Below are 26830 nucleotides of genomic sequence, written 5' to 3'. Positions count from 1 at the left end.
TTAAAATAAATGGTACTTTTGCAGTTATGATCGGTTTTAGAATGAAAATATGTTTTCCCTCACCCAGAAGCCTGGCCTATGTGTACCTTTTTGGATGCCTCCCAGGGCCCAGCACAAGGCCTGGCACAGAGTAATGCTCAGTGTGTGTTTGATGAATGAATGATGAACCGATGGCTGAATAGATCTTTGCCTGGCTCTCACAGAAGACTATCATGGGAATTTTAGGTGGAGGGACACGGAAAGAGACAATTCCTAAAGAAAATGAGGCTTCAGTGTTCACTCAGAGAATAATTCACAATAATTCAAATTAGGTTGTTTTGTGGGTGGTGGCTGTTGTTTGGTTAGTTGTATGTTTTGGTAAATATGAGTTCTTAAGCACTGAACGATTAGCAGTTGGCACAGTGCTAGGGGTAGTGGAAGTGTTTTAATACATCGTAGTCATTGTTTTACTTTTAATAAACTTTAGAAATCATCTCAGCTGAAATAGCACAGCTTGTTCAGAATAGGGTTATTTTCCTTTTCTCATTAAATTTTATTTTAATGGATCTCAAAATTCTGTGACAGGTTTTTGGTTAAGTTGTTTCCATTAAGAGGTACTGATTTTGAAAACTAATAGCTTTAAAACTCCCCCCCCCCCCCCCCCACACACACACACACACTGAAACATCCCAAATGGTCCACAAAACATTCTCCTTTCTTTTTGAAGATTTTACAGTGCGGTGTCCTCGTTAACCAGTTTTTTTTACTGTTAAACAGTCAATTCAGCCCATCAGCTGTGAGACTGTTCTTCATTGCTGATTAAGCTGGGGTGGGCCATAGTCGGTTTGATTGCGTGGATAGAGTTTCAGCCCATGGACTGGGTTCGAGGCTAATTGTAGGTTCCACCACCCAGCCCTGAGGATACACGTGGGAGGTAACCAATCAATGTTCAGTTTGATGTTTTTCTGTGTCTCCCTTCTATTCTCTCTAAAAAAGCAATGGGGAAATATCCTCAGGTGAGGATTAACAAAAACAAAAAGACTGGGGTGGTAGAAATAACATTCATTTAACCTTGTTGGTGACTTTGAGAATAGGGCTATTTTTAAGGGATTGCTGCCCCCTACTGGATTCTTTGGAGAATTTGAAACCTTCTACTATTGATCTTGTGCCTTGGTTTTTCCAATCAACATATGTATACTGGATTGAGGGGCTGAGGGTGGGGTATGGAGATGAATATTGCATAGTCCTAATCCTCCAGGAGCTCGTTGAAACTACCGGACTGAAGGGACTTTTGAGATGTTAATTCTTAACCCCTGATCCTCAGAATTCTGGTGGGAGCAGATGGACTTGTGTGAGGATAACTCATTAAAATATACTAGTGGGAAATATATATATATATATACACACACACACACACACACACACATACATACATACACACACATACATACACACACACACACACACACACACTCATGGGAAAACTTTGCAATGAAAATTTCCTTTCTATACATTTGTTTTAGACATTGGCTGTCTGCTGTGGTTTGCTCTAGGGGGTGCTATAAAGTAAGCAATTAATGAATATTTAGGAAAAAAACAACCCAAAATGTGGCAAGAGATCTCCCCCCCCCCCCCCCTCTCTCTCTCTCTCTCTCTCTCTCTCGGATACACAAGCTCCCAACAGTGATTTTCTATTGTGTTTTATAATGTGCAAATTTGGTGTTATTTAGTAATTTAAACTTAGTGAAGGGGAGACTTGTGTGCTGAGCACAGGTTAGATAAAGGAGTGAAATGAATTCTTTTTCTGGGGTACTTTGCACTGGAGCTGTGACTTTTCATGGCAATGTTGGAAGGGACTGAGCTCTGCCATCCATCTGAAGAACTCAACTATGGAGTTTATTATTTATTTTATTTTTTAAAAATATATTTTATTGATTTTTTACAGAGAGGAAGGGAGAGAGATAGAGAGCTAGAAATGTCGATGAGAGAGAAACACCTACCAGCTGCCTCTTGCACACCCCCCACTGGGGATGTGACCGCAACCAACATACATTCCCCTGACCGGAATCAAACCTGGGACCCTTTGGTCCGCAGACCGACGCTCTACCACTGAGCCAAACCGGTTTCGGCTAGTTTATTATTTTTAAAAATCATTTAATTTTTTTCCTATCCATCTTATCCCTCCTCCCCACCCCCACCCCCCCGCGCGTGCACGCGCGCACACACACACACAACTGTCGGCTTGTTCTCTATATCTATGGGTCTGTTTCTATTTTTGTTTTGCTTATTAATTTATTTTTAATATTCTACACATTAGTTAAATACAGTGTTTGTCTTTCTCTGTCTGACTTAGCATAATACCCTCTAGGTCAGTGGTCAGCAAACTCATTAATCAACAAAGCCAAATATCAACAGTACAACGATTTAAATTTCTTTTGAGAGCCGAAAACCGACCTCTGCACATGGGCCATGAAGTTTCAATCGCACTGTGTGTGCGCGCCCACATGTGGCTCAGGAGCCACAGTTTGCCAACCACTGTTCTAGGTCCATCTATTTTGTTTCAATGAAGACTGTGATGCAGGAGATCAGATGTCCCGAACTGAGTCAGCATATACTTGTAAGTTTTACATATGAGGGGGTGTGTTCTATTGTAAAATCCTCCATATGCCATTGCGTTTTCTGACTTGTTGAAATGATGAAACTGTGGTGAAAGTGTTTATCCTTTATTTATGACTTATGATACTTCCAGGAATTGGAATAGGAGAGACAATATTACTACCCAGCAATATTCTTTGAAACAAAATTCTTAAAGAATTTATAAAACTTGGCTTGGATCTTTGCCTTACAAATGGAGTGGAAGAAAGGCTAGCACACAAATGAGGCAAGTTTCTGCCCGGTACATACAGTGATGCTACTGATGTTACCATAGCTAAGCATATGTTGGGAGCAGCTTTTTACATTGTAGGAAGGCTTATGTGATTCATCTACACCATTGTCCTTGTTATTTGAGGCATTTATCCATGCAGCCAACATTTACTGGATATCTACCACATGACAGGTACAGTCACCCCTCTGTATCCATAAATTCTGTATCTGTGACTTCAATCAACCCCAGATTGAAAGTATGGGGGAGGGGGAGGGAGGAAGGAGAGTTACATTGTTGCTGATATGTCCTATGTAGTTAGGCCTATGATGGTTGGGTCTGAACTGAACAGGTAGACATTTTTTCTTATCATTATTCCCTAGTACATCATTATTCCCTAGTACAGTATAACAATGATTTATGTTGCATTAGGTATTATAAGTAATCTAGAGATGATTTACATTACACAAATATTTTGCAATTTTATATAATGGACTTGAGCTTCTGTAGATTTGGGAATATACATGGAGTCCTAGAATCAATCCCCAGTGGCTATACTGTTAGGCATTTGGGTCTACCGATTGTCCTTTATGCTCAATAAGCTTAGGTGCCACTAGGGGGAGCCAAATATATATATATATAAATAAGCTTAACTGTTGCTGGTGGTATAGAAGTTGTTGTGCGGGTGGAGGATGGTATTAGAAAGAATTAGGCCCCTGGATTGGTCAGGAAAAATCTTCCTAGGGAATGTAGGTGCCTCTGAACACGTTTCCAGGTAAGGAGGCTGCTGAGGTGAGCATGGAACTGTGTGATGTCAACTGGAGTGCTCAAAGATGAGACCTTCGGCCTGGGCCTTGTTTCCCACACACGCTCAGTCCTATTGCCTGACCTGGTCTGAGGAACGAAGGTCTCTTTGCAAGTTCAATGTGGAGGCCTCAGGACAACTTACCTGTGGCCCAGGCTCTGATGGTGTGTAAGTGATGACTGCGTGACACCGTTTTTAGAAATTATCTCCTCTTTATTGCTACGTTCATATAAAAAGTTTGATACATTTGGGGTGGTAAAAGAAAGCCACAGGATATATGAAGAAAATGTAGGAAGTTAAAGAAAATAAGGCTTTCGTGTTCGGAAAAGCAATTATGAATTGATTCTTGAGTTTACTTATCCAGGCGATCGAAATTCTGGGTTTGGAACTCTTGGAAGTCCTCTGGGATGGTGTCTGCAAACAAAAACAGACATAGGGGGTAAGAGAGGGTCCTCACACGGAATGCTGCTCCACCTCGCCCAGTGCAGGCGGCCTGTACGGAGCGCTGTCAGCCTGTCCAACGGGCCCTGCAGTCATTTCCTACATTAGGCTGCTTGGGGGACGATTGCCTTGAAGCCCAGGAGGGCTCATTCGCAGGCAGGGTGAATGTTGAGTCTGATTATGTTTGAGCTGTATGCAAATGAAGGCTGCCTGAAAATTAAACCTGACCGAATTTCTCACTGAACCTCAAACCCTATGCCACGCGTCTCAATGTCCTCATCTATCAAATAGGAAAAGTGAGATCTACCCTTTACTTCGTTTACAGGGACGACCAGGTTTTAATAAATATGTGGCATAAACTTTGGGCTTCTGGAGGGAGGTGTGCCATAAAAACGAGGCGGCATTAGTGGATTACTTCTAGTGATACTGCGCAGTAACAAGAAGGTACGTTACCATTGCAGCGGTACTTAAGGTTGGACCAGATGATGTTTTCTTGGGAGAAGCAGAAGACGCCGAGCCGGCCGCCTCGCATGGTGGTGTCTATGGTGACTCCGGAGTCAGCCACCAACTCAGAGCCTTCATAAAAGCGCACCCTGTGGACAACACAGCCCGAGCACGTCCATGAAACTCATACCGAGGTGAGGTGAAGTGCCCATCCTGAGGCACATCTTTGCTCCTGTTCCTGTTCTGTTTTTCACACACCTGGGTTGTGCCCCAGCTATTCCCCTGCCCTGCTAGAAGTCAGGGATCATGTCTTCCCAACTTGTGTAAGGTGACCAGACATCCCGCTTTTGGAAAAATCTTTAAAAAAATTGGGACTTTTTTAAAAACACCGCAGGACGCAGGACAAGTTAAAAATCGGGACTGTCCTGCCAAAAGCGGGACATCTGGTCACCTTAAACTTGTGTCCCCAAAGGTCTAACAAGACACCGGGCAGAGACACATTCTATGGGTACTTGTTAGCCAGTTACAGAGAAATCACAGTATGACCCAGGACCGAGAAGTTCTGTGGCTTCACTGTTCTGAGAGTTACCTTGGCGAGACGCCATGCCTAAAAAAGGCTGCTGTCCTTAGGCCTGATGCATTTCTTTTGGTGGCACCTCGGGCAGGGACTTTCATTAGGAGCGACACTCCCTTCAGCAGGGCTTTAGAAATGCTGTCACTGTGGCATTAATGAAGCCAGGGCTGCTTACAAGGCCCCGGAGGGAGCAGGCAACACTTGTCCTTCATTCTAGAGGACACGGAGGTAGGTGAGGAGCCTGCTTAGTCATTACCCAGGCCTACATCCTAACTCCCTTTTACTTGTGAACATGTGTTCTTTTTAAAAAATATATATATTTTTATTGATTTTTTACAGAGAAGAGAGAGGGATAGAGAGTTAGAAACATCAATCAGCTGCCTCCTGCATACCCTCCACTGCGGATGTGCCCACAACCAAGGTACATGCCCTTGACTGGAATCAAACCCGGGACCTTTCAGTCCACAGGCCAACACTCTATCCACTGAGACAAACTAGTTTCGACTTTTTTTTTTTTTTTTTTTTTTTTTTTTTTTACTACAGAACATGTATTCTTTGCACTGTTTTAATACAGGGATGGGCAAAAGTTGGTTTATAGTTACTAATAAATAATACAAGAATAAACTGTTTTGTGTAGGCAAGTTGAGAAACTGTTGAGTTAAAGCTATACAAAAACAAACTCATGGCCCTAACTGGTTTGGTTCAGTGGATAGAGCGTTGGCCTGTGGACTGAAGGGTCCTGGGTTTGATTCTGATCAAGGGCACATACCCAGATTGTGGGCTCAATCCTCAGTAGGGGCATGCAGGAGGCAGCCAATCAATGATTTTCTCATCACTGATGTTGCTATCTCTTTCCTTCTCGCTTCCTCTCTGAAAACAATAAAAATATATTAAAAAACAAACTCATGGATATAGAATACATAAACTGATGGTTGCAGGACAAAAAGATGAAGGGATTAAGAAGTACAGATCCAAGGTAGAGAGTAGTTACAGTTACAAAATAGTCACAAAGTACAACATAGGTAATATGGTCAATAATATTGTAATAACCATGTATGGTGTCAATTGGGCTTATGGGGGAGCTCCCTTCGTAAATGATAGAAATGTCTAACCACTGTACCACACACCTATGTTATACTATGCTATATAATGTTGAATGTCAACTGTAATTGAAAAATTAAGATGAAAAAAGAGGCTGTTTACCATTTTAGAAATTCACATTCCTGTTGGCATCACCACTGTAATAGTGAAGTCACCAACACCACAATCCATTTTAGAATGTCACCTACACAGTGATTCTAGGAATGGGTGCACGTCTCTCTCTGTGTTTTGGTGTGATAAGGTCCAAGCATTTACATCATTTGGTTGTAAAGTATTTTTCTATCGTTAGGGATCAAATTGATTTTTATAAAACTATATGTGCAGGTTATGTTTTCTGTGATTCCATTTGAGACAGAGATGGTTAAAAATATATTATAAAAAAGGGGCCTTGGACTTAACAGGGCTGAGAATAAGACCATGTGATTGTGAGACAAACAGCACATTCTATATGTGAAGTCTCGAAGAATTGGCCTCATGGTTTCCTTTTCCCTCTAGGCTGCTGTATCAGAAGGCTGTAACCCATGCTGCTTCGTGAACACACAGCATAAGCTGGAGGAATGAGAAAGTGAGTAACTGTCTAAATTCCATAGCTATAGTCCTAGCTTCTGAGAATAGTTTTTAGTTTGTTTTAAAAATAGCCCTATAGGGAAATAAGGCAGATTACATTGACTTACATTAGTGGTTCTCAACCTTCCTAATGCCGCGACCCTTTAACACAGTTCCTCATGTTGTGGTAACCCCCAACCATAAAATTATTTTCGTTGCTACTTCATAACTGTACGAAATTTTGCTACAGTTAATGAATTGTAATGTAAATATCTGTGTTTTCTGATCGACCCTGCTAGCAGCTCTCAACTTGAGGAACTGTGTTAAAGGATCACAGCATTAGAAGGTTGAGAACCACGGACTTACATGAAGACCCGTGTACGCCGCATGTGGAACATGCCAGGCGCTGGTAGACCAAGATGAAATAAGACACAGGCACAACCCTCGTGGAGCTAATGTCCAGGAGGAAAGACAGACTCTAAAGGACTCACGGCAGTGTGAAACATTTACAAGTGGGGGATGGCGCAGGGGATCGCGGGAGGTGTGGGTGGAGTCGCAGCCACCCGGTCAGGCCTGAGTCTTCCTCCCACCTCTTTTAGGGAGCCACAGCCCAAGGTCTCAGAAAGCCTGGCCTGCGCTGCAGAATGAGGGTGTGCTTTGAGAGGGCGGTCCGCCTACCTGATGTAGCCCACCTGGGGCCGGTGCTGCAGGAACCAGCGGTAGGACACCTTGTCCTTCCAGCCCACGTTCCTCGAGTCCTTCCACAGCAGCCTGACCTGGTCGCTGGTGTCCCCGGTGTGCCACAGGGAATTCCGGAGATGCTCCCCGGGACCTGTCTGAGACTTGACAGCCTGGACAGGGACAGGAGCAGGGTTTTAGGACAGAACACACAGGCCACCCTTCCTGGGTCTGTGGGGTGGTGACGGGGCAGTGAGTGAGTTCATGGTTACAATCTGGCTGCCCTGGATTTGGACAAAAGCATAAATCCTTAGGATGCCATTTCTACTGAGGTGATCCTAGCCCTTTAAAAACCAGCGCTGTCTAATATTCCACTCACCCATCCCATATTTTTCCTGCTATCCATCCATTGCTCCCCACATTTGCCCCAAGAAGGTTCTGAAATATGTCTTTTCTCCAGCAGGAGGGAGAGGCAGCTCTCAGCCCCTCCCTATGAAGGAGGCCACACCGAGGAAACAGTTCCCAATAGTGTGCCTGAGATATACCTCTAAATCTTCTCCACCTCTGGGATCCTGCTCAGACTGACGGTCCCACCGCTAGAGCCATCTGGAAGTTAGAATGTGGCTCGTACATAGGCAAGGACCCGGGTGGACTCGACTGTTCCCTGACTTGAACACTAGCATGAATGCAAACATTGCCACAGGGAAGACCATGGAATTCAAAAGGAGGATGAGGGCGCAGGATAAACTGAGATGAGTGACTTGACCCATACCTTAAGCTGAATGCCAGGTTCTGCGACGGCCCGGAAGGGGGTGGCCTGCCAGTACGTCTGCTCCGTCTGCTTCCACATGACCACGTAGAAGCTGGAGCTGTCCTGGTAACCAAAGATGAAGCCGGCATAGTCGTCATCCGTCTGGGTATTTACGTGGAAGGTCCCTTCGAAGTCAACTCCATTGAAAGCCGTGTATCCTGTGGAGATCAGAATACAGTTAGAAAAGCGGACAAAGCCACACGGGTAGCTGGGAAGAATGGATTCTACACAAGTGGTACTGAAGGCCCGGGACATACCGACTGCCAGCCCAGGGTCGCTGTTCATGGTTTGCACAATCTCCATGCCCTGCGGAGAGAGTTGAAGGAGTGAGGAGCATTCTTCAAAGGGGCAGAGTGAGCCCCAAACCTCAGGCCCCATGGGCGAGCGGTCAGCGACCTCTGACCTCCATGTAGAGACTGCATTATCTGAGGGATTGTTCTTCTTTGTTTGGGCTTGAAGCCAAATAGAAATAATTTTGCTAAAACTGTCCCTTAAGCTGACTCAATAAAGCCTTGTGAGGAATAGCTGTGATGAGGAATGTGCCTGGCTTTGCACTCTCTAAACCACATGTGTCAAACACAAGGCCCACGGGCCAAATCCGTCCCGCCAGGCCTTGCAATGTGGCCCGCACCACGCTGTCATCACTGCACTCTGCTGCGTTTCCATCACAATGACAGTTTATGACTGTTCAGTAAACCATTCGGCCCGCGATTTAGGCTGGATTTTAGATTTTGGCCCCTTCTCTGATTGAGTTCGACACCCCTACTCTAAACGTTACCTACTAGGGCCTATGTCTGTTCAGGCAAAGCTGAGATGTTGGCAATCATGTGACTCACCTGGTTCAGGACTACCCAGTTGGGATCGATCTGAGCATCCCCTTCAGGGTCCAGGACCACTGTCTGGTAGGCCCGGAAGTCAGTCAGGGTGACCTCAGCATTCTCCGGGCAGACGTCAATCCGATCGATGACCTTGTCCTGGTCAAAGTCTGTCTCACAGAGGTCCCCTATGCCGTCATCTGAGCGGGGTGGAAGAGGGAGAAGGGAACTTGTAAGGCTGGCACCCACCACCACTCCTGAAGAGAAGAGGGGCTGGACAAGGAACAGAAGCCCAAGGCCCACCCCAGGACAGGGCTGCCCACCCAGTGGGAAAGGAGGCCTTGACATCAGCCACGTCTGAGCCTGCTCCCGCCCACCCTGCAGTCCTGGTGCTGAGTTGGTGAACCCACTGTTTGTGACAAAAGAACTTACTTGGGACTCAGTGAAGGAACTGTTCAAAATAGGCCTCACAAGCAACCCTGGGTGTCCTCTGAGAACAGTGGGGTTCACCACCTGGTGGGTCTTAAGCCTGACCCTATATAAGCAAATGCCTATAGAACTTACACAACTTCCTAATTATAAAAAGCATGGATATTGTCACCAGAATTTATCTCTAAGTGGTTCTGAGACTGAATCTGGCCCAGAGTATGTTTTGTTCAGCTGATGGTGCTAATTTATTGGAATCTGCATAGCTGTGGGTGGGTGGGCCCTCATGGCTCACCACAGTCCCTTGCTGCTGTCTCATTTCTGGCTTGATGCACACCTTTCCTTATTGGTTTGACCCTTGCAGACATCTGCATCTGTGACCCCACCTAAGCCATTGGCTGCTGTGCCTTCTCTCTTTCCTCTTTGTCTATGAGTCCGGGAGAGGGGAGTGAGATAGCAGAGAGCTCTCCAGGCTCGTTGAGCAGGAGCATGTGGCTGCTCCCTGCCAACATGCTTTCCTCTGAGGGCTCCTCAGAATTGCACAGCAGCTTTTCTCCGACAGCTGGAGAATGGAAACTACCAGACGTCTAGTGTCCACACGAGCTGTGGCTACTCAGAGAAGCGGGCTCCCTGGGAGAGGTGTGCCACCTGGTGCTGTCTGAAGGGAGCCCGGGAGTCCCGTGCGGTCCCGGGCTGAGCCCACTTACTGTTGCTGTCCTCCTGGGCCGGGTTGGGGACCAGCCGGCAGTTGTCCGGTCCAGGGGGCACCAGGTCTGGAATGCCGTCATTGTCATCGTCGTCATCACACTCGTCACCGATTCCATCCTTATCGGTGTCTAGCTGGTCACTGTTGATGACGTTGGGGCAGTTGTCTGTGGTGTCCTGGTGCCCGTCTCCGTCACTGTGGGAGGAAGGAGAGGCAGTTGGAGTCACAGGGCAGCAAGGGTCCAGCTCTCAGGAGGCAGAGTCTGGGTTGGGGGTTTTAGCCAGGCCTGGTTGGTTTTTGACCAGACACATGTGTCCTTGGGTAAGGCTGCCCTGTAGCAAACAGACAACTTTCTATTTTGGGATGTGGGTGAAGTTCTCCAGAGCTGAGAGAATATAATAGTAGAAGAACCAGTATCTATTGAGTGCTAGATAGATCTGTTTGCAACAGAAACTATAGTGTGCACTTTTCTCTAAGTAATCATCACAGCAGTCCTATGAACTACATGCTATTGTCATCCCCATTCTATAGATGGGAAAATTGAGGTGCAAAAGATTGGGTAACTTGCCTAAGTTTGTAAGTGAAAAGTGGGATTGTATCTGGCTGTGTCACTCTGGAGCCCATCCTCTGAAGTATGACACTAGACTGCCTCTCCCGTAATCAGCTTGCCCTTGCTAGAGTGCAGGGGCACTCCTGATACCATCACCCCCTAATACACAACTTCCAGGGAAGTGAAGTGGCCCTGAGCTGTGTCAGGGCTACCGTCCGCCAGCAGCTCCATCTACCCAGAGAGATCCCACAGTAGCAGAAAGCTCTGAAGGGTGAAACCCTCCAGATGTTTCCTCTGGCCCTGTGCAGCTGGGAGAGGCCCCCTACCTGTCCTGATTGGTGTCACAGGAGTCCCCAACCAGATCGTTGTCCACATCAGACTGGAAAGAGAACAGAGCATGTTATTTATCCCTGGGCCTGCTGCACAGAATGTCCCGGAGAAGGCAGACCCGGCCCATCATCACTGGGTCTCAGGATTATTTCTCTCGAGTCAGGACTGTGTAAAACTGCAAAAGGACACCACCATATTGGTGTAGGCACAATGCGGAATTTTCAGGAAAACCTTCCAAAATATCAGGCTCCACGGCTGGGCTGCCCACACACCAGATGAGCTGATCAGAAGGGTGCCGGGGCCGCCTGGTGGCAGGTGGAGACATGGAGCCCTATCATGGGTCGGAAGGGAGCTAGCCAGAGGCACAGGGACAAGGCAAGCCGGCTTTGCTTTGCTTCTGCCGTTTGGAATTGAGCCAGAGCGAAAGCAAGTTGCAGAGGGCAACAATGACCCCCCTCTCTCAGGCTTTAAAATACATGACACATCACCCCCAATTATCCAGACAGGAAGGGGGAGAGGGAAGGGAAACAGCAGGTCACCAACTGAACTTAATCTGAAATGTCCCTTCATAGTCATGCAGGGGTTCGGGGACTAACGGGACACAAGGTTTCCCACGGTTAATTTCCATGTCATGGTTTGAGTATCATTAAACGCATAATCCAACCTCACAGGCACCCTACAGCCAGTGCGATTAGTCCAGACGGGCTCAGATCTCCTGTAATGGTCTTCCTATCCCCCCTGCCAGCTCCAGTATATACCTCTGCTTCGGTAGGTATATGGCAACAGCAAAGAACTGAGCTGCTGGGCTCTGCTGTTTGTTCGAGGCACTGGTCTTTCAGGCATCTTTGCACAGAGGAGTTCAGCCAAGAGTTCAAGTTCCCCTATGTCCCACTGACCTGGTTAGGGTTGCTGACATCAGGACAACTGTCACAGGCATCCCCCACGCCATCGCCATCCCTGTCCTGCTGGTCACGATTGGGAACTCTCTGGCAGTTGTCCAGAATGTTTTTTATTCCTACGAGAAAGGAATGCGTCCCTGAGTCAGGTGAACAGCACAGACAGGTCTGGGACACACACTTCCGGGGGCTGAGAGGTCAGGCCTTCACAGGCGTGGGCCATCCTCAGAGAGCCACCACTTTCTCAGCAGCTATCTGGAGGTAAGGTCAAAGGATGGAGAGAGAGAGAGAGAGAGAGAGAGAGAGAGAGAGAGAGAGAGAGAGAGAGAGAGAGAGAGAGAGAGAGGGAGGGAGGGAGGGAGGGAGGGAGGGAGGGAGGGAGGGAACACACAAGAACAGAGGGGGAGTGGGGAAAGGTATAATCTGAAAGATAGATACCCTACAACAGAGGTGGTCAACCTTTTTCTGCCAAGGGCCATTTGGATATTTATAACATTTGCCAGCCATACAAAATTATCAGCTTAAAAATTAGCCTGCTAGCCCTAGCCAGTTTTGCTCAACAGATAGAGCGTCAGCCCTGGGATGGAAGGGTTCTGGGTTTGATTCCAGTCAAAGGCACATATTTTGGTTGCAGGCTCAATCCCTGGCCCCGGTCAGAGGCATATGAGGGAGGAAACCAATTGACATGACTCTCTTACATCGATGTTTCTCTGTCTCTCCTGCTCCCTTCCACTTTCTCTAAAAATCAATGGAAAAATATCCTGAGGTGAGGATTAAGAACAACAAAAAAATTTAGCCTGCTATATTTGGTCAAACATTTAATTAACTCAACCCTAATGCCTCAAGCAGGGCCAGCCCAAATTATGTAACAGGCCTTAAACGGCCCATGGGCCGAAGGTTCCCTACCCCTGCCCTACAGAGACACCGCCCTGACGAGGTACTGCTAGGAGCATTTCCTAAAAGGTTTCTGGCAATGATGTGGAGTTCCAGAAACACCCAGGTTCTTAACAAGGGCCGTGGGCTGTGGAGTCTCCTTCCACAGACACAGGTGGACTTCGGGTCCCCAGAAGCAGGCTACATGCAACCTCCACTAGGAAGGCCCTCCGAGTCGGAAATTTTATTCCTGCTCCTCAAAGACAACAGGGCAAAAGGACCAGAGTCCCCAATCCGTTACAAAACGAGCCAAACCCACCATCTCCATCCATGTCGTCATCGCAGGCGTCTCCTCTTCCATCCCCATCGGTGTCTTTCTGGTCGTTGTTGAGGACATCCCGGCAGTTGTCACAGGCATCCCCGAAGATATCTTGGTCGCTGTTTCTCTGGTCCACGTTGTGAGTCAAGACACAGTTATCCTACAGGAGCAGAAGACCGGACATGCACTTCGACTGTTACTGCTTCCCCTCCGTGTATTTGGCGCTGTGGTGGCTGTTGGCCAACCTCCGCCCCATGGTCATGAGCTGTCGGAACTCAGGAGGCCCGACTTTGTAGGTTTTATATTTTAAACATTTGAGGATCTTAGATAAAAAGTTGCAGTGCTGTGGGGATGCAGCCATGGGAACTAACATTTGGGATGATTAATAGAAATATTAATAGTTCACTTCAAGGGCTTTCTTCCATCATCCCTGGCACATGGCCATTCACAGGCCCTCCCCTCAAAGCAGGTACCTGCTCATTTAGGATCCCGTCGCCGTCAGCATCCTCATCACAAGCATCGCCAATGCCATCTCCGTCTGCGTCTTCTTGGCCAGAGTTTGGCACGTACTTGCAGTTGTCCTGAGGGGGAAACACAGCTCAGAGAGACATCTACATATGTCTTTTCTCTTTTTCTCTCTTTTTTTTAATATATATTTTAAATTATTTTTGTACATATACCAATGCCCCCCCCCTCCCGTACATACCCTCCTTCCCCAGAGTTTTGTGTCCATTGGTTGTACTTATATGCATGTATACAAGTCCTTCGGTTGATCTCTTATCTCCCTCAGATCTCCCCAACCTCCCAGCTATAATTTGACAGTCTGCTGTTGCTTTACTGTCTCTATATCTTTTGGTTCTTCAGTTTATAATGTTCTTTATCATCCATAAATAAGTGAGGTCATGTGGTATCTCTCTTTCATTGACTGGCTTGTTTCACTCAGCATGATGTTCTCCAATTCCATCCAGGTTGCTGCAAACGAGAATTTTTTTCTTTTTTATGGCAGCATAATATTCCATTGGGTAAATGTACCATAGTTTTTGGATCCAATCATCTGCTGATGAGCACCTAGGCTGTTTCCAAATCCTAGCTATTGTAAATTGTGCTGCTATGAACATAGGGGTGCATATATCCTTTCTGATTGATGTTTCTAGCTTCTTGGGATATACATATGTCTTTTTTTCAAGCTTTATTGAGGAATAATTGACAACATTGAAGCTATTTGAAGTGTACAATGTGACAATTTGCATTCATTCATATTGTGAAAGGATTCTCCCACTGAGTTAACTAACAGATCCATCACCTCACATATTTCCCTTTTCTTTTGCTGAGAACATTTAAGTTCTACTCTCCTAGCAAATTTCAACTCTATAATAGTGTGATCAACTATAGTCACCATGTTAAACCTTAGATCCTCTGACCTTATTTATTTTATAACTGAAGTTTATAACCCTTGGTTATAACCAGTTGGTTAACCCTTTTACCAGCTTCTCCCTGTTTCCCACACCACCTGTCTACATTTGTTTTAAACTAAACCTCAGGACAACTGTGGCTGCCTGACTTTATTACTGATTGCTGTTTTTAAAAATATATATATTTTATTGATTTTTTACAGAGAGGAAGGGAGAGGGATAGAAAGCCGGAAACATTGATGAGAGAGAAACATTGATCAGCTGCCTCTGCACATCCCCCACTGGGAATGTGCCCTTGACCAGAATCAAACCTGGGACCCTTGAGTCCACAGGCCGACGCTCTATCCACTGAGCCAAACCAGTTTCAGCATACTGATCGCTGTTTTGCTAGTTAAGCAGCAGCCCTTCTAAAAATGCAAATTTCAGTGGAACCTACAGAACCTCTCCCGTTTCAGTTAGGACTTCAGAAAGCCACAGTGTGTGTGTGTGTGTGTGTGTGTGTGTGTGTGTGTGTGTGTGAGAGAGAGAGAGAGAGAGAGAGAGAGAGAGAGAGAGAGAGAGTGAGTTAATTTCCTACTCTCCCCCACCCCCCGCCCCATACCTTCTTGCAGTTCCTTGAAGAGCATGGCAGTTCTTCGTCTGGGTAACTGTCAATGTCCACATCCTTTCCACAGAAATAGCCATCGCCAGCCCATCCGACTCCGCACTGTGAAGGGAAAGCCTGTCAGAGGCCTGGGGAGCGGAGCCTGGAGGGAGGCTGGTGGCTGCCAAGAGCCTCTGCTCCTGTGTGCACGTCTCCGGAGGGGGGGCCCAGAGCCAGACAGCCTTGTTGGGAAGGACTTTAAAAGGATTGTTTTTTTCAATAATCTAATGGTTCAAACTTCAACAGTGTGACTCTTCACTCCTGTTCCCTTAGCTCAGGCAAGCAAGGTAATCAGTTCCCAGGCGCACGCAGAGAGACAGGCTACGCACAGACAAGCAAATGCACATCATTCTTTTCCTCTATCCTCACACAATTGGTAGCCAATACATATATATGCCATCTTGATATTTTAGAAGTTAACATTGTACCTTGGAGCTCTTTCTAAACCACTTCATGTAGAGTTGTCTTTTTTTTTTTTTTTTAAATATATTTTATTGATTTTTTACAGAGAGGAAGGGAGAGAGATAGAGAGCTAGAAATGTCAATGAGAGAGAAACATCGACCAGCTGCTTCTTGCACACCCACTACTGGGGATGTTTCCGCAACCAATGTACATGCCCTTGACCGGAATCGAACATGGGATCTTTCAGTCCGAAGACTGACGCTCTACCACTGAGCCAAACCGGTTTTGGCTAGAGTTGTCTTTTTTAAAAATGGCAACAGATATATCATACACAAGGTGGTATGTACGTACTTCAATGAATTCAACCAGTGCTCTTCTGGTGAGTGTTAGGTTTTAAACACTTTTTAGATGAAAAACTATGCTGCAACAAATAACTCTAGTATGTGTGCTATTCTACATTGGTTTCTTAGTGTGAAATTCCTGGTTCAAGGTGTTTGTAATTTTGAATTACTGTAAAAAGTTCTCCATACGATTGTCCAATTTCTTTTCCCTGGGGAAACGTGGCACTTTCCTTATCATTCTTGAGCCACAGTCATCTCTCTGAGTCTAACAGTTTTCCAGGTCAATTTCCACCAGAGGACCACCCTCCTAAGGTGATTGACCTCTACTTATCCCCTTTACCAGGAGCCGGTGTCCAGAGGCACAGTGCTGGGTCTGTGTGCTGCTCACTACTTCCCTGGAAAAGTCTACCCAAGTATCTGGCCACCACTAGCCACCGAGAGCAAGCCTCACTGTCAGCAGAACAGGCAATAAAACACCAGTCCTTCCACACCAGACGCTACAGCCACTGTCTCCAATTGTTACTGTGTTGCTGCAAGGTCCCTGTTATTCCATTTACACAAGCAGCAACCAGGCTCCGAGTGAGTAGGTCCCTTGCTCAGGGCCTCAGAGCTGGGACTTGAACCCAAGCCCGGGGTCTTCTGCCATGTACTAGGATATCTGGTTAACGGCCACTTTGAGTTCTTCCTCTGATAGTCCATAGTCAAACCAAGGAGAGCAGAAATCATCCCATAAGTGGTGTCCTGGGGATGAGATGGTACCTGGGAGCTCAGCTCAGGGGCAGGCTGGGTGCCCCTGGGAGGGGCAGACAGAAGAACATGGGAGACGGGGCCTGGAAAACCCCCAGGAGCTGGAAGGGCAGGAAGAGGAGAAGGAGTCTGAGGAACAGCTTCAGGGCCAAGGGAAAAGAAACCTCACAGGAGTAAATGCCACATTTCCTGGCCTCGCTGATCAAAATAAGGTGATTTGAGACCAGTGACTTCCCAAGCGGCAGCCTGCCCATTCCCAATCATTTGCACTCGCCTTCTGCGACCAAAGATTTAAGGCAGGCTTCCAAACCCCCTCCTGCACTCCCCCAGTCTGCTCAGATGCCTCCGCGGAGCCTTCAGAAGGCCTGAGAAGCTCAGCTATGGGGTATGGACCTTGACTCATTTTAATGAAGAAAAAAATCTCCTCTAGGAACAAATACATTTTTAATGAGCTGTTTTCTGGCAGATTAAATTATTTTAGTAGTCACACCAAGTGTATTAATCTTTTACCATCTGTCATTGCGCCTTATTACAAATTCAAAAACATATTAAGAGCCCGATCACCCACCATCCCAGGGAAATTGTTAATTTGTTCGCAGAAAACTAGGATTTAAATATAGATATACACTTCCCTCTCGATGGTGATAAATGTGCCCAGCCAGTGGGAACTGGGGAAACCGGCTGTCCCCCCTGACCTGGCTGGTTCCTTCATCAGCACTCTGTATTGCCAGAGAGAGCTGATAGCATCATATTTACTTCAACTTAGTTTTGAATCTTTTCATATCTCCCATTTGAAAAGGGATATGCTCATGGAAGACAATGTTGGGGGCTTAAGGAAGTCCAAGTGTGAGGTGCAGAGAAGAGGGAAGAGGTCTCCGGGAAGCCACTCGGACATGCTCCCTTTGAACCTGTGAGTGTCAGACTCAGGGTCGCCTGCCAGGGCCTGGCTCGATGCAACGGGAGGAGGAGGTGAGCGGCTGCACATGGTGGATGTCTTGGTGCCTAGAATCCCCAACACTCTGGAGCCTGAGGCTTGGAACTGGATGATAGGAACAAGCCTTCCTCCTCAAGTTATATAAGTTATACAAATAAATCACTAGGACAGTAGATAGGAGGGAGGGAAGGAGGCTTCTTGGCCTCCTGCTGCACATTTCTCAGGCCTTTCACCAAAGGCGCTTGGGAGCGGGGGCTCCACCCCTGAGCTGCCCAAGGGGCAGTGTCCACCCACGGCCAACAGGGAGAGAAGATGCAGCTGCTGGTTAAGGGACCTTCCTATTGCTCCCCACAAACTCAGCTGACCCTCCTGCTGTTACAGTCTATCTTGGTGGAAATGTTTCCATGTTTGAGTACTTTTGCCCTGAAGCAAGTAGAATGACAGATGGTTTTAAACTCTGGGTGGGGGTTTAAAATGGAGGAAGGTGACACGGTAAAGCAAGTGACACACAACTCACCACGCACGTCACATCCCCCTGCCTCTCCTCGATGCACTGCGCGTTCACACTGCAAGGATTCAGTTCCGGGTTTCTGCAGTTCCGCTCAGGTTTGCAGCCCCTCGTCTGATCACCTGTGTATCCGGGTTTACAAGGCCCACAGCGATAAGAACCCTGAAAGGAGCAAAGAGAAGATGCTAAACCAGGAGCTCAGAACTGTGAGCAAAGAGGTTCTGTGACGGTGTTTACTTTCATGTGTACTCAGTGGTGCCTGGATTAAGTGAGGCCCATGCCGGCTCCCTGCTTACATGTATGTCTTATAAGATGGTGGGGATCCTGGGGAAGACGCCACCAGGTGGGAAGCAGCAGCAGGCCATGTAGGCCTGAAAGGACAGGAGAACAGGAGGCAGAGGGCTAAGCAGTGACCCTCCCCTCTGACTGCCCACCCTCCACTGAGGGTGAGGGAGAAGGGCGGAAAGCTCCCATCGTGTTCTGGGAGTAAAGTTAGACAGTTTGCTCTGGGACAAGGGAGATGGTTTGATTAAAACACAGGTTAAAATATTTTTCTTTTACTGTTCCTCCCACTTTTTTTTTTTTTTTCAACTAATGACAAAGGAACAGGGTCCAGAGAAATGTTGGTGGCCTCGCACTGACAATTGTGATGAGGTAGGCTGCTATGGGAGAAACCTACAAGTGAGCTGTTGGCTCCGTTGCAATGGCATGTCTAGAACCAGAAGCAACTTTTTTTTTTTTAATCTTTACTGAGATAAATTTACATATTATGAAAGAGGGCCACATAAAGTTCACAATGGTTTTAATGACGAACAACCCTGAATTGCCAAGTTCAGAGGATGTGCTTCAGTGCTCTTCCTTGATCGCCAGCCTCGTTTGGTCCGTTCTCTCCTTTCTCTGCTTCTGCTTTTTTCTATGCCTGCTCCTTCATCTTCTGAGGCTCTCGGAGTTTCTAGACAGTCCCACTGTCTACTTTCCTTCTCCCTGGTGGCTTTAGTTATTACCTTATTGTCAACGTCTCCCAAATTTATTTGTGCAGACTACTGGTGTCCCGGTAAAAAGCTATCAGTCCCTGTGACCTCCTAGGCAGGAGAGTCTGTGGGTAAGAACACAGACTGTGCAGCCACATGGGAAGTCTTGTGACACGTGTGGCCTTAGCCCAATCCCCTCACCTCTCTGTGCTTCAGTTTTTTCAGCTATAAAATGGGGATGACAATAGTGCCTGTTGACAGGGTTGCTGTGAGGATTAAAATAAAGGATTGGCATTTTAAAAATGCTTTTTTACATACAAGGAAAATAGGAATCTAGAGATTAAATGACTTTTCCCAGGGACATACAGTAAGTTAGGAGCCATCATAAATGGATTTGGCAGTTCTTTCATTGACAATCTAGTTGCTACACCAATCATTTTGGAAACATTTGATAGAAACTTTCAGAAATAAAACCCGTATCTGAAGTTTTAAATGTTATTTTATTATTATTTTATTCTTAGAGGACAGTTTATTAAAACTGGGGACAGTGAAACAAGGAAGGGCTAGGATAGGAGGAGCACAGGAGAGGGAGTAGGTGGGGAAATGAGCCTAGGCTGGGCCACTTTGGCTTACTAAGAATCAGAGAAAAGGGAGCTTTGGGGCCAAGGGTCAAGAGGTTTGCCTGGGATGAAGATTCATAGTTTAAACTATCTAAATGCTGAGCATTTTAATTTAATACAAATTAATTTCAAAGTTTTATGGGAATAATGAATACAATTTACTGTGTCATCACCAATAAAATTCGTATTCTGTTTATTAATTCTATTAATATAAACTAAGACGGTCTTCATTCTTTTTTTTAAACTTGGAAAATTTATTTACTTTCCCATCTCACCAATCACTAATATGAGTAGTGAAATCATATATCTCTTCAGGACAAAATAGACACTATTGAGAGTGTCTATTACATCCTATGGAGAACTTCAATTTTAGGTCACAGCATTAAGAGCTCCTGGTTTTAGTTCCATAAGCTCTCTTTGAAATGACCCAAGGTCTTCATTCTTTTAAAATACAAAAAGGATAATATTTGTCATCATACTATCTAATAAAACAGTAATATGCAAATTGACCATACTTCACTATACATACAAGCCACACCTACCAACCAATCAGTAGTGGGTATGCAAATTAACCCAACCAAGGTGGCTGCAGCCATGGAGCAACTAGGAGGCTTGGGTTTCCCCGGCAATGGAGGAAGCCAAGCTTCCCACACACCCTGGCTGGCCCTGGACTCCACTCAAGGCTACAAAGTTTCAATTATAGAAGATAAATAAATCCCAACAAAAATGGCTGCAGCCACGGAGTGAGCAGGATGCTTGAGTTTCTCTGGCAATGGAGGAAGCCTAGCTTTCTGCCTGCCCTGGCTAGCCCTGGCCTCTGCTATAAGGCTACAAAGTTTCAATTATAGAAGATAAATAAATCCCAGATACCAGGACCTCTACTTGGGTCACTGGGAGGCATGACTGGCCTGCAAACCACCATAGGTCCCTTCACCCAGGCCACCCCATGCCCCAAGGGAACCCCCACCCTGATCTGGGACACCCTTCAGGGCAAACTAGCTGCCCCCCACCTGTGCACCAGGCCTCTATCCTATCTAATAAAATAGTAATATGCAAATTGACCATCACTCCAACACACTAGATGGCTGCCTCCATGTGGACACAAGATGGCCTCCACAAGATGGCCAGCAGGGGAGGGCAGTTGAGAGGGACCAGGCTGGTAGAGGAGGGAAGTTGGGGGTGACTGGGCCTGCAGGAAAGGGCAGTTGGGGTGGGGGCCCCAGGCCAGCAGGAGAGAGCAGTTGGGGGAGACCAGGCCTGCAGAGGAGGGCAGTTAGGGGCAATCAGGCTGGCAGGGGAGCAGTTAGGCATCAATCAGGCTGGTAGGGGAGTGGTTAGGGGGTTATCAGGCTGGCAGGCAGAAGCGGTTAGGGGCAATCAGGAAGGCAGGCAGGTGAGCAGTTGGGAGCCAGCAGTCCTGGATTGTGATAGGATTGGGCCTAAATAGTCAGTTGGACATCCCTGGAAGGGTTCCAGATTGGAGAGGGTGCAGGGTGGGCTGAGGGATACACCCTCCTCCCCCATACACAAATTTTGTGCACCGGGCCTCTAGTATTTATCTAAAAACCAACACTGAAACTTTGGCAGGAGAGTAAATAAATAAGTTTGGCAGTCATAAAACTATACTTATAAAATTACTTTACATATTGAAAACTGTTTTGCAGCACAAATTCATTCGCCAATCAAATAAGTTATGCCCATATGTTCTATGTGTGTTTGAGGTTAGATTTATAAATATACACTTGGTTTAGTAACTGGTCTGTTTTGATCACATCAACCATGAGAAATACTTACCAGAGTGTTAGTGCATATAGAGTTGAGAACACATGCTCCATTTCGACACTCATCAATATCAGTGCAGACCTAGTGCAGAAGGATTTAAAGAGACATTCGTTAAAGTAGAAATGCAAATAAATTTTGCTGTGTTTTGATACTTGCCTGAAGTGAAGACAGGAAATTTCAGGCAGAATGGAAATCAGGGTGTCATTTTAGCCATCTCCCTGTGTTTGCATCAGTCTGTACTTAACCTAATTTCAAGTGATAGTTGCCTACTTTGTATTTAAAGTGGTCCAGAAAAGACAACTTGTTTGATTAATCTGTCCCACAACCCTTTTAGCCAGAAAGTTTTTCCTTTCTCCTGCTTGAGACTCAATGTACTTCTACCTGAGAATTTTTGGAGCTCACAACTGCATGTGATATAAGCTTGGAGCTTTGATTTGTGGTGGACAGTTTTCATCTGTGTTAACCTTGTCCCCAAACTGCCATCAGGCTTCCTTGTTGATGTTGGGGGCTTGGGAAGTTTTCTCATCTCTGTGTAATGGTGAACATAGCTCTCTGAGGCTCCTGGCTTTGCTCAGGGTGGTTAGATCTTCCTCTGGCTCAAGGCTGCATCTGCTGTCCTCTTGTAGGTGCTAAAACCCCAGACCTCACCCCGGGACCTCTACCTAGTGCCACCTCCCATGAGCTGGTGTGACATTAGCTTCCATCCATAGCTCTGGTTTTGAGTTCCCTTTGTTTCCAAAACCTGAAACATTTCTTCTCACTTCTTTTGATATTGGTGATGCATTAAAATTCCTTGTTAAATTTTATCAAGGTGACTCCCTTCTACTTAGTTCAATCTACCACCTTGCTGGAAATCTGCTGGGAAGGGCTCCTGAATAACTTACATAAAGCACCTTCTATTTCTTTTTGTCTATCTTACTTGGTTTAGTCCTGGAGATTTTGTCTTTGGAGGAAAACTTCGAGTCATTACTCTAATGGCTTGTTGTCATTCCTATCTGACTAGCTTGCCTCCTTTTTCTTCTCTAAAAAAACGATGTCCTCTGGAATCTCTTGATAGGCAGCTAGGAGATAATGAACCTGCCCTTCTTTAAGGCTAATAACTTCCCTAAGGTAGTAAAATATATTTATAGACCAACCATTTTTAAGGACTGAAAACATCAAAAAGAATTTCACAGTCAGCCAGTTAAATAATGACCAGGATATAGAGCATCTAGAAATAAATGGAGATTGTCACAAAGTACTCAAATGCTCACGGCAATTTACAGCTTATATAAGAAGAAGCCGGGGGGTTGGGGGGTGGAGATGGGCGGTGGATTTCCTTAGGGAATTATTTCTACTCTTGAAATCCTCTCATCTCTAAAACAGCTTCTGATCATGGTCATCTTCAGAGCTACCTCATTCAGTGTTTCTCTAGTGATGCTCTGTCATCCCAATTTAAGAGTTTCCTCCCTACTAAACTTTACAAACATTTACTCAGAAATGAGTTGGTAAACACCTACTTTGCTCACTGGCCCCATGAGATTCGACATGGCATTGGCTGCTCAGGGAGGTAAAGGAAAGAGGTATGAACCAACCGGAGCTTCTTGGTTGGCAATTAAATAAAAAACGAACATCAGCCCACCTGTTTATTTGACTTAGCAAAGCTGATCCCCACACCCTGCACCGGGGACCCTGTGAAGCCCACTGGGCAGGGGTCACATCGGAAGCCGGGAGCTAAGTTCACGCAGCGCACACCGGGGTAGCAGGGATGGTATCTGCACTGGAGAGAGAAAAAAAATTCAAAGTCATTAGTCTGCTGGAGAAAACACTCTCACACTTTCATTTATCTACCCACACAGCTCATTTATTCATTTAACTGTCAGTTTTTGGTGATCAGAATGGTAAAAGGAAATAAAGGCTTCCAATGTCCTAATTACCCTAGGAAATCTCTGACCAACACAATCTGGAGTTGCTTTGCTGGATGACAGAATAATGCACAGCCAAGCGGAAAGGGTCTTAATGTTAATCCCTTCACTTCCCAGGGTCCAGTCCCTGATATCTAACTTGGAATTTAGAGATCAATGAAAGGACAGCGCTCTCAGGCCACTTGATGGCTGGCTGTTAGGTGGGCCCAAAGGCGTTACTGAACCAACTACTCAAGAGAAAAGACCTTGAAAAACACAAAGCGAGGGCAATTGTTTCCTCAGTTAGATGTGATCCACCAGAGTCTGGGCCTGCCTCTGCGCCCTAGCAAGCCCATGGCAGCTGCGAGGCCCTTGGAGTCTCTAGGAGATTTTTTTTTTTTTTTTTTTTTTAAACCAGTTCAACTAATGTAAAAAACACGACCACTTCTGGCCCTTTCAAAAGGAGAAAAATTCCAGCTCACAGATAGAAACCAGATGGAGTTCTGTGAAATGTGTACAGATGTTTCTGCAATTGAGGGATTACTAGAGACCATCTTAATTTCTTACTACCTAGAGCGTTAATCAGTGGAGCGCTACCACAAACCTACAAGGGGGTGGTGGTGGTGGTGGTGGTGGTGGTGGTGATGGTGGTGTGTGTGTGTGTGTGTGTGTGTGTGTGTGTGTGTGTGTCTAAGGTCCTTGCATGTACCTCACCCCCTCCATTTCTCCTTCTGACCTTCCTCTGGCTGGCTGGGAAGGGAAAGGCACATTCTGATGGCAGCCTTGCTACCTACTATGAGCACTACTTGGGGACTAGACTACTGGTTGGCTAGCCATGACCTTGAAACAGCCTACATCGGCATATTTGGCAGCCATGCAACCAGCCTGTATTTGTTGTGTGGGTCTTTCTGGCTCCATCCCTGACACTTTGGTTACTCGCAGGTTATGGGGCCTCAACAGGTCTCGTTTTCTATTTTAGGAAGCTTGAAGAAATCAGTTGCAACCTCTGGAATATACCCTTACACAGATCTCGCCCCTCCCACATTTGCAAAAGTGTAGAAAAAAAAATCACAAGTATAACACGAACTGCTTAAGAAAAACAATCGGTGTTAGAGTATAAAGCTGAAATCTCCAGATTGCAGCAACACAGACAAGTAGAAGAATGGGAGACACAGAGAGATTACGAACACAGCCACAACCATGTGTCATGCCTCCTTCCTCCCACTGCTCACAGTGCCTCATGGTCTCCAAGGACTCATCAGGAAGTAGTTTTTAAGTAGCCTTGGGAGGACAACCCAAGTCATCCGTTAGTCATCAGCCTGGCCTCTTTTTCCATTAGCTGTGTGGGGTGCAAGATATTTAGGGGCCTCTCTCCTGTCCCCTTGAACTCTTACCTCATCAATGTCAGTGCAGGTGATCCCATTGCCGGTGTAGCCCTCGGGGCAGGGCCCGCACTGAAAGCCATCTCTGGTGTTGGTGCATCGGACTCCTCGGAAACACGAGTTGGCGTCACACAGGCGCACTGGGGGGGCTGGGGGTGCAGGGGGGGCCTGGGGCACCAGTGTGCTTGGGGTTGGAGACTGAAAGCTAAGAGGACCTAGGAGAAAAACAATAGGCTTATTCACCACGAGGGAACGTAACGACACTAAGTAAAATTTGGTTTTTCAATGAAGTCCTCTTCCCTCCGCCTCTGTGCCAAACCTCCAGAAACTGCAGCCAATGTTGCCTCACCCCGGCCCGGGCCCTTCATCAATCTGCATCTGCTTGTCCAGCTCAGAATGAGCCAGTTACTAGAAGAGCACTTACCGCAAGCCTGGCACTCAGCGATGGTGTTTCGCAAAAATGATGTTTCCTTGACCTTTAGAAAAGGAAAGAGGGGGAAAAAAAAAAAGATTGAAAAGGAGCACCTGATACACAGTCCAGGAATGAAAGAATCTATGTGTAGCAAGCTATTAAATACTTCTTAAAGTAGTTCTAAAGTAAGCCTTGCTGGCACCCCCTCTGCCTGGAGCCCCGGTGTGTTTTTCACATGGTTGTCCCCCATTTCCAGAGTCTTTGCGTCAAGAGTCCGCAGAGGGAGGGCTGCGCGGGCCGTGCTGTAGGCCTGCTGCTCCACGAGCCCACGCACAGAGCTTCTCGGGGCTGTTCTCATGGTAAGTCCTGGTTGTTACCTGCTGTCTAAGAAGATCCTTCACCTCTCCCAGTAGCTGGTTCAGTTGTGTCATTTGCCCCAAGAACTGTCGATTAAAGTCTCCTAGAGCAACGACAAAAGGTAAGGAGCATTCAGCCAGTAACAGCCATTTCTACAGGCACTCGAAGCAAATGATCTCCCAGAGAATAATTGTGACAAAATTCTAGGGCATAGGAATTTAACTTGGTGTAGTTCATCCCCAAAATAATGGTCATGATACCACTGGAGACTTCAAAAATCCATGTGTGTTATAAAAATAAACATAAAAATAAAAATAATAAAAATAAAAAGGGGATTGAAAATATTCCTTGCCCTGGATTTTGGCATAAGAGCCTGATGTCTGGAGATCCCTCCCGTAGGACCGCTTTGTGGACAGCCCACCCTTTGGTGATGGGACCCAGCCCATCCAGGGGCCTGGGGGCTTGCTGTGTTGAAGAAGGCATGCAAAGTGCCCGAGGGCCCACACCTGAGCTTGTGGTGGCCAGCGGCTCGCTCTGCTGCAGGAAGCAGTCTTGCAGGCTGGCCACCTGGAACAGCGAGCCTCTCACCACCAGCTTCAGCTCTTCCAAGAAGTCCTGGAGAAAAACCAGATTCATACCACACAGTGCTCAGGCACCCAAAGCCAATGTGTCTGCGTAATCACACATCTTTCAGAACAGACTAGCCCTGTAAACTTGGACCCTGACGCCTTATGTAATGTTGTAGGTTTGCATTTTTTCCTAAAGCCTGCCAGCCCTATCCTTCTCACTGAAGCAACTCTGAACTTCAGCCAGGAGCCGAGGAAAACGCTGACATTCAACTTGGCCTCAGAGTTCATGAAAGTGGCTCTGAGGAGAAGACAGGTTTTTTTCCTTCATGGTTAACAGTTATTTTGAGGAACCGCTTAAGAATTATCTGGAATTTGTTTATGAAATTTAGACTGCAATAAATATTCTACTCATTCATTCTGGTTTTAAAGAGTATTGCTTTTAGGATGCCCTCGCTTCAGGTTTTAGAAATGTCTTGGATTTTGAGAATGAATAAACAGTATATTCTATGATTATTAGGTAGATGGCATCATATTATCACTGAATATTCGGTATATTCTATGATTATTAGGTAGATGGCATCATATTATCACTTTACTGGTTCATGTCAATCATTCATTGTTAGTCACAAAGCCAGTTTCCTCACCCCTTTATTTTGTGACTCATCAAATCCATTATTATATCTGTATATGACAGAGAAATGTTATGTTA

The 26830-nt window shown here is 46.1% G+C and overlaps 1 protein-coding gene and 1 non-coding gene across 2 annotated transcripts in view; both read right to left on the bottom strand.

The window, feature by feature from the left end:
• Positions 1 to 3839: 3839 nt before the first annotated feature.
• THBS4 (thrombospondin 4) overlaps positions 3840 to 26830 on the bottom strand; it is a 48140-nt gene continuing 25149 nt past the window's right edge. Inside the window, exons 4-22 of the mRNA XM_036410377.2 lie at positions 26059 to 26167; positions 25573 to 25655; positions 25208 to 25259; positions 24796 to 24998; positions 23140 to 23277; positions 21531 to 21599; positions 18155 to 18307; positions 15171 to 15275; positions 13631 to 13738; positions 13158 to 13317; positions 11966 to 12084; positions 11066 to 11118; positions 10191 to 10384; positions 9079 to 9257; positions 8500 to 8548; positions 8204 to 8400; positions 7432 to 7604; positions 4542 to 4681; positions 3840 to 4061 (exon numbers count right to left, since the gene is read on the bottom strand). Coding sequence (XP_036266270.1) covers positions 4000 to 4061; positions 4542 to 4681; positions 7432 to 7604; positions 8204 to 8400; positions 8500 to 8548; positions 9079 to 9257; positions 10191 to 10384; positions 11066 to 11118; positions 11966 to 12084; positions 13158 to 13317; positions 13631 to 13738; positions 15171 to 15275; positions 18155 to 18307; positions 21531 to 21599; positions 23140 to 23277; positions 24796 to 24998; positions 25208 to 25259; positions 25573 to 25655; positions 26059 to 26167 — 2346 coding nt within the window. The 3' untranslated portion in view covers positions 3840 to 3999. The remainder of the gene's footprint in view (positions 4062 to 4541; positions 4682 to 7431; positions 7605 to 8203; positions 8401 to 8499; positions 8549 to 9078; positions 9258 to 10190; positions 10385 to 11065; positions 11119 to 11965; positions 12085 to 13157; positions 13318 to 13630; positions 13739 to 15170; positions 15276 to 18154; positions 18308 to 21530; positions 21600 to 23139; positions 23278 to 24795; positions 24999 to 25207; positions 25260 to 25572; positions 25656 to 26058; positions 26168 to 26830) is intronic.
• LOC118704006 lies at positions 20036 to 20165 on the bottom strand. The gene has a single exon (XR_004983243.1). It is a non-coding gene; the product is annotated as a small nucleolar RNA SNORA25 (small nucleolar RNA).

The sequence above is a fragment of the Pipistrellus kuhlii genome, unplaced genomic scaffold, assembly GCF_014108245.1.
Source record: "Pipistrellus kuhlii isolate mPipKuh1 unplaced genomic scaffold, mPipKuh1.p scaffold_m20_p_4, whole genome shotgun sequence".
Lineage (NCBI taxonomy): Eukaryota > Metazoa > Chordata > Mammalia > Chiroptera > Vespertilionidae > Pipistrellus > Pipistrellus kuhlii.
This window is presented reverse-complemented; position numbering and strand designations above follow the sequence as displayed.